The 10,194-nt window shown below is 43.9% G+C and overlaps 1 protein-coding gene across 4 annotated transcripts in view; it reads left to right on the forward strand.

Annotated features, from left to right (window-relative positions):
* FAM20B (FAM20B glycosaminoglycan xylosylkinase) overlaps window positions 1-10,194 on the forward strand; it is a 48,495-nt gene that overhangs the window by 32,129 nt on the left and 6,172 nt on the right. For all 4 annotated transcript variants that reach the window (XM_012444518.3, XM_064370791.1, XM_021668103.2 and 1 more), the window contains exons 5-7: window positions 4,253-4,424; window positions 4,633-4,824; window positions 7,416-7,475. In XM_012444518.3, the coding sequence (XP_012299941.1) occupies window positions 4,253-4,424; window positions 4,633-4,824; window positions 7,416-7,475 (424 nt within the window). The remainder of the gene's footprint in view (window positions 1-4,252; window positions 4,425-4,632; window positions 4,825-7,415; window positions 7,476-10,194) is intronic.

Below are 10,194 nucleotides of genomic sequence, written 5' to 3' on the forward strand. Positions count from 1 at the left end.
TTCTTTTTTTTTTTTTTTTTTCTGTTCCCTAGAGGCAGATACACCAATGATGAAGATTCTTATTTACCAAACTCAAGAGTTTGGATTTTATCCTGTAGGAAACAGGTTTTCTACACCAAGCAGTATTTTGTTTGGGGGCTTTAAATTTTTTTTGAATCAGTAATGGATTCACACAATTCAAAATTCAGGGAAATTCAGGCTGGGCGAGGTGGCTCACACCTGTAATCCTGGCACCTTGGGAGGCTGACACCAGGGGATCATATGAGGCCAGGAGTTCAAGACCAGCCTGGCCAATATTGTGAAACTCATCTCTACTAAAAATACAAAAATTAGCCAGGCATGGTGATGCATGTCTGTAGTCCCAGCTACTTGGGAGGCTGAGGCAGGAGAATCACTTGAACTCAGGAGGCGGAGGTTGCAGTGAGCTGAGATCATGCCACTGCACTCCAGCCTGGGTGACAGAGCAAGAGTCCATCTAAAAAAAAAAAAAAAAGTTTCTGTGAAATTCAGTTTCTCATCTGTCCAGTTCCTTCCCCTTTCTCCAAGTGGCAACCTCTAATTAGCAATTTCTTTATGTCTTTTCTTTTTTCTTTTTTTTTTTTTTTGAGATGAAGTCTTGCTCTGTCACCTAGGCTGGAGTGCAATGGTGCCGACTTGGCTCACTGCAACCTCCACCTCCCAGGTTCAAGCCATTCTCCTGCCTCAGCCTCCAGAGTAGCTGGGATTACAGGTGCGACACTACCATGCCTGGCTAATTTTTGTATTTTTAGTAAAGATGCAGTTTCACCACGTTGGCCAGGCTGGTCTCAAATGCTTGATCTCGTCATCTGCCTGCCTCGACCTCCCAAAGTGCTAGGAGTACAGGTGTGAGACAACACACCTGGCCTCCTTATGTCTTTTTGTATGAAATGCGAATATATACTTTTATTTATCTCTACCATTTTATACAATATATGGCATACTTTGACATCTTACTCTTTTTACGTAATATATCCTAGAAATCCATATCACTTACAAAGAGCTTCATTCTTTTGTTTTACCCACTGCAAAGTGTTCCATTATTTGAGTCTCCTATAATTCATATAACAAGAATTTTATTGGACTTATATGTTGTTCCAGTATTTTGTTTTTACAACCAGTGTTGCCCAGAATTACCTCGTATATATGTCCCCTGGGCTGCGGAACAGTACCAGTCTGTGGCACGAGTGGGAACCAGGCCACACAGCAGGAGGTGAGGGGTGAGCAAACCGCCTCAGCACCACCTCCTTGTCAGATCGGTGGCAGCATTAGACTCTCATAGGAGCAAAAACCCTGTTGTGAAGTGCGCATGTGAAGGACCTAGGCTGCGCGTTCCTTGTTAGAATCTAATGCCTGATGATCTGATGTGGAGCAGTTTCATCCCGAAACCATTCCCACCCAGCCCCAACTCCTGTCTGTGGAAAATTGTCTTCCACAAAACCAGTCCCTGGTGCCAAAAAGGTTGGGCACCGCTGATACATGTTATTTCACACATAAGCAAAGATTTCTAGAAAGGGAGTGCCAGGTCAAAGGGCACATGCATTTCAAATTTTGATAAGTGTGGCCACATTATCCTATATTGATGTTTAACCAGTTTATATTCCCATGGAAACATATGAGAGTGACTCTTTCTCCTAGCTTCACCAACAATATTTTATCAAACTTTTGATTTTGTGTATTTCATATGTAGCATCTTTTTTTTTGAGAGCCATTTGTATTTTCTGTTAACTGTCTTTGCATATTCTTTGTTCATTTTCTGCTGTGTCATTGGTCTTATTGATGTATAGGAGTTTATCCCTAGGGAGAATATAGTCTTTTGTGACATGAGATGTAAATTTTCTTTGTCAATTTTTTTTTTTTTTTGAGATGGTGTTTTGTTCTGTCACCCAGGCTGGAGTGCAGTGGCGCAATCTCAGCTCACTGTAACCTTTGCCTCCCAGGTTCCAGCGATCCTCCTGCCTCACCCTCCCGAGTAGTTGGAATTACAGGTGCATACCACTACTCCCGGGTAATTTTTGTATTTTTAGTAGAGATGGGGTTTTGCCATGTTGGACAGACTGGTCTCGAACTCCTGACCTCAAGTGATCAGGAATTCACTTATTATAATAGTTGCTAAATGGTGATTTTTTTTTTTTTAATGCTCTCTCTATTATCATCAAATGATGATTTTTGGATTTTTATTTTTTTTGAAACAGGGTCTCACTCTGTCACCCAGGCTGGAGTGCAGTGGCACAATCATGGCTCACTGTAGCCTCAACCTCCTGGTCTCAAACAATCCTCCTACTTCAGCCTCCTGAGCAGCTTGGACTACAGGTGTGCACCACCATGTCTGGATAATGTTTTTATTTTTCTAGAGACAAAGTTTCATTGTGTTGTCCATGCTGGTCTCAAATTCCTGGGCTCAAGTGATCCTTCTCCCTCAGCCTCCCGAAGTGCTGGGATTACAGATGTGAGCCACAGTTCCTAGCCACCAAATGATGATTTTTTTCATTCTATCATTGCCTCTAGACCTATTAGTTGTCATTCTGTTGAAGGGTACAACTCCCCCGCCTCCACACATTCATTTACTTGTTTATATCACCATGAACTCACTATGAGCTACAATTTATTACCATTATAATTATTTGAATGCTTAAACTGTTCCACATTTGGCCAGTGGGAACCCCTACAAACTAGTTCCTGTGTCATTTTGGAATGGTCTCATCATTCTCCAAGCACTTCCTTGCAACTGATATAACACTGGTCTAGGCTCATCTTGTGCTTTCCCTAACCCAGACCTGAAGTCAGCTGTTTCTTCAAGGAACCCTAGTTCCTTTTAATGTGGTATTAAAATGGTATTTAGGAACTAATATGTGGGCGCTAAGTGTGCTCGTTACTTCCTGGGTGTCATTGTTTCCACGTTCTCTTGAAGGACAGAGGTGGGAAATATATGTACGTGTATGTATATGTGCACGTACACACATACAGATACACTTGTATCTTCTTCTGTATCTGTGTGTATTAAAACCATCAATGCAAACTAGTATTTCCAATTCTAATTCACCACTGCAGGATTTATCCTGGCTTTTTCTCTTTGTGTATGTTTAACTCTCTTCTCCACTGGTGAGAAGCCTGGTTCCTGGTACACTCAGTCTGTCTACTTATTTCTCAACTTTCCCCCTTCCTCTATCCCTATGCCTCTATGTAACTAAACTCTTGGCCACACTTGGCCTAGTACATGACCTCTTTTGCCCTCCCCTGGGCACTCTGGTCAAGATCTCAGCCCCAGTGAAGAAGAGAAGTACGTTGCTTTCCTTTAATTACAGTGAGTTCAGGCTGGGCACGGTAGCTCACACCTGTAATCCCACAACTTTGGGAGGCTGAGGTGGGCAGATCACCTGAGGTCAGAACTTTGATACCAGCCTGGCCAACATGGCGAAACCCTGTCTCTACTAAAAATACAAAAATTAGCCGGGCGTGGTGGCACACACCTGTAATCCCAGCTACTCAGGAGGCTGAGGCAGAAGAATCACTTGAACCCGGGAGGTGGCGGTTGCAGGGAGCTGAGATCATGCCACTGCACTCCAGCCTGGGCAGCAGAGCAAGACTCAGTCTCCAAAAAAAATAAAATAGTGAGTTTAGAGGCTAGACATGGTGGCTCACACTTATAACCCCAGCATTTTGAGAGGCTGAGGTGGGCAGATCACTTGAGTCCAGGAGTTTGAGACCAGCCTGGCCAACATGGCGAAACCCCATCTCTACCAGAAAAATACAAAAATTAGCTGGGTGTGGAGGCATATATCTATAGTCCCAGCTACTCAAGAGGCTGAGACGGAAGGATGGCTTCAGCCCCGGAGGCAGAGGTTGCAGTGAGCTGAGATCACACACTGCACTCCAGCTTGAAGGACAAAGCCAGACCCTGTCTCAAAACAACAACAACAAAAACAAAACAAACGAAAGTGAATTCAGAAAGATACTGGTGATGGTAGTTGATGCCAGAGAGACTGGGTAGAAAGAACACAGGAGGCAAGAGCAGCTACTTTTGGGTGTATATCCTTTTGTACTTTTTTTTTACACCATGTGATTTTTTATTATATTATCTATACAAGAAAATGAATGTTTAAAATATAGTAAATTCAAGGTCTTTGTTTTCACCATGCCTATTTACTTAACTCCTCTGTTCTACGTTATTTGGGAGAGAATTTGGAGTCTTCATTATTTCCTTAAGTGTATTTGGCTCCTTTCTGTCCTGTAGGAAACAATACTTGTTTTTATGGGAAGTGCTATTACTGCCGAGAAACAGAACCCGCTTGTGCTGATGGAGACACAATGGAGGGATCTGTCACACTTTGGCTTCCAGATGTGTGGCCTCTGCAGAAACACCGTCACCCATGGGGCAGGACTTACCGAGAAGGCAAATTGGCCAGGTAAATGCTCTTATGAGCCGTTGCTTAATTCTCCCCTGTGCCTAGCCAGGTGCCAGCTCTGTATAGGATACAGCAGTTCTGTCCAAGAGCAAAAAGAACTGTGGAGTCAGGGGCAAACCCAGTAGGTAGGAACTCTGTCTTTTCTTTGTGTGTAACAGTGCCAGGTACAGTGTTGACACTCAGTGCTGGTGATGCTGCTTGTCTCCAGGTGGGAGTATGATGAGAGCTACTGTGATGCTGTGAAGAAAACGTCCCCTTATGACTCTGGCCCACGCCTCTTGGACATCATTGACACAGCTGTCTTTGATTACCTGATTGGCAATGCTGACCGCCATCACTATGAGAGCTTTCAAGATGATGAGGGCGCCAGTATGCTCATCCTTCTTGATAATGCCAAAAGGTGAGACCAGCAGGACTGTCCTTGTCAGGAAGGGGTTTCTGTGTATGAAAGAAGGGCTTCTTCCGGAGCATCCTGGAAAGCATCCAGAACAGCATTGATAGATGGCGTCCTTCTTTTTTCCACTTGAAGTCTTTGCTCTTGGTACCTATCCTTCCCTCCACTCTCAGGGATCTCAGTACTTCAAAAACTGGAAAGGTGATTCTTTCCAAAGACTCTAAGACTCTATGAGCCTCTTCTCAGACAACTGGAAACCAAGATCATTCATTTGTTACTACCTACATCATTCTTTCTTGGCTATGATATTTGATGTTTAGAAGCTTGAGAAATACAGATGTAATGGAGTGTGGAATTTGTTAATAAATTTATTCAAAGGTTCATGCAATTAAAAAGTTAATTTATCTGATAGGATGTTTTGCTATTTTTATTTTAGTCTAGGCCATACGTCTGCTATCATGGGAAGAAGAGCAGTTGCCTAGTGTGGTTTTTATATATAAAGACGAGTTACTTTTATCTTGAATAAGAAAAGTTTATTCATTTTGAATAAATAGAATGTCCTTATTTTTTTAGGCCCGAGCTATTTGGAGAGCACATCATATTTCCATTTCGCACTCCGCATTCTCCGTGGTAGCCAGTTTAATGCCACACATTTTTTTTTTGATACAGAGTCTTGCTCTGTCGCCCAGGCTGGAGTGCAGTGGCACGATCTCAGCTCACTGCAACCTCTGCCTCCCAGGTTCAAGTGATTCTCCAGCCTCAGCCTCCTGAGTAGTTGGGACTACAGGCACCCACTAATTTTGTGTTTTTAGTAGAGACAGGGTTTCACCATGTTGGCCAGTCTGGTCTTGAACTCCTGACCTCAAGTAATTCACTCGCCTCAGCCTCCCAAAGTACTGGGATTATAGGCGTAGTGTCACACTTTTAGTTGCATTTAATAAATATTTGCTAAATAAAATGCTTCCATGGAGTCTAGAATTTTCCAGGCCCTAGGTCAGCACTGTTAACATTGGTGCGTTGGTTGTTGGAAATAAGCTGAAATAAGCTAAGACATGGCTCCTCGGCAAAGAGTGCTTAGGCAGCATTTACTAATGATGCCACCATCTTTTTTTTTTTTTTTTAGACGGATTCTTCCTCTGTCCCCCAGGCTAAAATGCAGTGGTACTGTCTCAGCTCACTGCAACCTCTGCCTCTTGGGCTCAAGTGATTCTCCTGCCTCAGCCTCCCGAGTAGCTGGGATTACAGGCGCCCGCCACTGTGCACAGCTAATATTTGTATTTTTAGTAGAGATGGGGTTTCACCATTTTGGCCAGGCTGGTCTCAAACTCCTGACCCTTGTGATCCACCCGCCTCAGCCTCCCAAAGTGCTGGGATTATAGGCATGAGCCAACATGCCCAGCCGATGCCACTATCTTATACCGAACGTCAGGTGCCTTGTGCTTCATGAAAGATGGTGATGGCCACACAAATGAAAGACCAGGAAGCACTGCCTCTCTCTCTACCCCACTACGGCAAAGCACATAGCACTCATACTGTGATACACATGATATTTGATATTTGGTGTCTATCAAAATAGTTGCTTTGTCCATTCTGGCTGCTATAACAAAATACCTTAGACTGGGTAATTCATAAGCATCAGAAATGTATTGCTTACAGTTTTGGAGGCTGGGAACTCCAAGATCAAGGTGCCAGCAGATTCAGTGTCTGGTGAGGGCCTGATCCTCAGATGGTGCCGTCTATGTGTCCTCATATGACAGAAGAGGTGCACACGCTCCCTCTGGCCTCTTTTATAAGGGCACTAATGCTGTTCATATGGGCTCTTCCCTCATGACTTAATCATCTCCCAAAGGCCCTACCTCTTAATACTGTTGCCCTGGGGATTACGAGTTTGAGGGGGACACAAACATTCAGACCATAGCAGTTTCCTTTGCCTTGCATGACTGGAGGACCTACACTGTACTAAGACTACCAGACTCCAGCTGTTAAGGTGAGCCTCTGGTAAGAGTGAAAGGTTGACAGTTTTCCAGAATCAGTTCTTCTTTTCTAACTCTGAATTGCTGCTAAGGTAATTTTTGCATCTGCTGTGAGTCAGTTTCCTCAGCCTCTGAACAGTTTTTCCAATTTGAATCTGTATATATACTTACTTGTAGGGAATAGGATATTGCTAATTTGGGAGTAGAACAAATGTGACCTTCTTTTTACAAGTAATGGTCTTCTGCTTGTTTGTGGGAATCTAATATATTTCTTCCCTACTCCTTAAAACCTTTTCAGCCTTAGGGGTCTTCAGGTTCTCCCTTGGTCTGTGAACTCCACACTGTGTTTACCATAGTTATGCTCCAGCACCTTGTAATATCTTGGCAGGAAAAGGTCCCTTGTAAATGAGTATGTTTGTTTGCAGATATTTTAGTACAAGCTGTTAGGGATCCTGTGTCTAATTGGTCATGCCCCGCTCGTTTTCAATTTAAGTGATTTGAGCTGCTGGGGCGTGAAATTATCTAGGATCACATTTGAGTTTCATACAGAATTTGCTATTACTTTGATGCTAAGAAGAGAATGGTACTTCCACCGAATTCACTAAGTTTTAATTTACTTTTCAGCTTTGGGAACCCCTCGCTGGATGAAAGAAGCATTCTTGCCCCTCTCTATCAGTGTTGCATGTAAGTTATGCACAGCAAATACATGTGCCTGCATTGTCTTTCTTCCCAGGCTCAGGTAACAGGACATCATTTTCTTGGCCCTCAGACTTCCTGATACCTGAGCAGTGCTTCTCAAACATTTCCAAGCTAGAACCTCTGGAGATCCTGAAATGGGATGTCAGGGAAAGGTAAAGGCAGTGAACGCAAAGCTCAGAATTCATCTCAAATTTTGTATGAATAGAAGGTTATATGTATTCAGTAATACACGTCTGTGTTTGGTTTAATATCAGAATATAATCACCCATACTCCCCACCCCACCACCAAAATAAAATTGAATAAAAACTGTATCCCTGGTTACTATACCTGGTTCCCTTCTGGTTTCAAGTCCTCTCACTCACCCATCACAGACCACCTGGGGTTTGCATATCTCAGTTTGAAATTATCTAAACCAAAAGTAACTTTTTCCATAAATAATAATTGATTTTGGCCAGGCACACAGTGGCTCACACCTGTAATCCCAGCACTTTGGGAGGCCAAGGCAGGTGGATCACCTGAGGCCAGGAGTTCAAGACCAGCCTGGCTAACATGGTGAAACCCCATCTCTACTAAAAATACAAAAAATTAGCTGGGTGTGGTGGTGGGTGCCTGTAATCCCAGCTACTTGGGAGGCTGAGACAGGAAAATTGCTTGAACCCAGGAGGCAGAGGTTGCAGTGAGCCAAGATCACACCATTGCACTCTAGCCTGGGCGACAGAGCAAGAGTCTGTCTCAAAAAAATAAATAATAAATAGTAATTGAATTTTTTTTAAAAACTCTGTATTAGAGAACAGAGCGATTGAAAGGTGAGTCAAGAAAATAACATAAAGTCTCTAAGTTCTAAGAAGCTTCTTTTCGTCATTCCTGATATAATTTTATTGTTTTATTATTTTATTTTTAAATTTGAAACAGGGTCTTGCTCTGTCACCCAGACTGGAGTGTAGTGGCACAATTTCGGGTCACTGCAACCTCTGCCTCCCGGGTTCAAGCAGTTCTCTGCTTCAGCTTCCCAAGTAGCTAGGGTTCCAGGCACACACCACCACGCCTGGCTAATTCTTTTATTTTTAGTAGAGATGGGGTTTCACCATCTTGGCCAGGCCGGTCTCGAACTCCTTGACCTTGTGATCCGCCCGCCTCAGCCTCCCAAAGTGCTGGGATAATAGGTGTGTGCCACAGCACCCGACCCGATATAAAGAATTACTAAATTCCAATAACAGGAGTGACTACTATAAGAGAAAACTAGGGCTGAGGGAGAGTACCCAAGGAAGGACAAACTTGGAAGGGGACCTCCTCCCAATGACTAGAGTTTGGACTTCAGTGGAGAAGGTTTAGCTCAGCCCACTGGATAGCAGAGAAGTTTGCTAGTTTACAAGTGCTGAGCAAATTCTCCAGGGTGCAGGCAGGGTATAGGCAAGCCACAGCTGGTGTCATGACATGCAGAGGGAGAGAGGAAATCCAGTAGGAACCTTCTGTGCCGCAGGTAAGGCACACGTGTGGGCCTTCAGAGGGAATTGGGGCCAGGGTGAACAGATGGCCTTTAAAGCTCTGGTTTCCATGTTGAGAGGGTCTCAGGAGAGTTATCTCCAGGCCAGGCTAAGTCTTCAGGTCACCAAGGACCCACATCTTCTGGGAATGTGGCTAGACAGGGATTCACTGGACGACCTGTCTGCCTTCCCAACACCACCGTGGACCCACAGAAGCATTCGGAGAGCCCCTTCCTCCTGCAGTGTCCCCCTAGCACCCTCTAGTGAGAACGCTTTAGGGGAAAGATGCTCAAAGGAATCCTGTCCATTGTAGCAGAGCACATTTTGTTTTTGTTTGCTTGTTTTTGTTTCGTTTTGTTTTGTTGAGACGGAGTCTCACTTTGTCACCCAGACTGGAGTGCAGTGGCAGGATCTTGGCTCAGTGCAACCTCTGCCTTCTGGGTTCAAGCAATTCTCCTGCCTCAGCCTCCAGAGTACCTGGGCTTATAGGTGCCTACCACCACGCCCGGCTAATTTTTCGTATATTTAATAGAGACAGGGTTTCACCAGGTTGGCCAGGCTGGTCTCAAACTCCTGACCTTAGGTGATCCACCCACCTTGACTTCCCAAAGTACTGGGATTATAGGCGTGAGTCACAGTGCCCGGCCAGTAGAGCATATTTTGAAGAGTGAATTTGGGGCTGAGAGGAAGTAATATGATAACTTAGTCTTGCAGAGGAAGCTCTGATTCTCTGGGCATTTGTAATATATTTCAGAATAAAAAATAACTGTACTCCGTCTGTGCCTGTTTGTCCCTTCTGTGCATGCTTTATCCAAGTCTTCCTTACCTTTTAAATTATTGCACAACAGGCTGCCTTTTACAGAATCAGACATTTCTGCATACCCAGTAATTCCTGCTTTGTTCACAGAGAGCTAAGAACTTTTCTTCTCAGATAAATAAAGATACTCTGTAGTTAGTATTTTAGTTTGTTTTGTGCTGCTGTAACAGGATACTACAGACTGGGTAATTTATTTTATTTTTTTGAGATGGAGTCTTGCTTTGTCGCCCAGGCTGGAGTGCAATGGTGTAATTTCAACTCACTGCAACTTCTGCCTCCCAGATTCAAGTGATTCTTGTGTCAGCCTCCCAAGTAGCTGGGATTACGGGCATGCACCACCATGCCCAGGTAATTTTTGTATTTTTAGTAGAGATAGGGCTTCACCATGTTGCCCAGGTGGGT

This window comes from Aotus nancymaae, unplaced genomic scaffold (genome assembly GCF_030222135.1).
Source record: "Aotus nancymaae isolate 86718 unplaced genomic scaffold, 86718_ANA_hifiasm-v0.15.2.pri h1tg000108l, whole genome shotgun sequence".
Classification (NCBI taxonomy): domain Eukaryota; kingdom Metazoa; phylum Chordata; class Mammalia; order Primates; family Aotidae; genus Aotus; species Aotus nancymaae.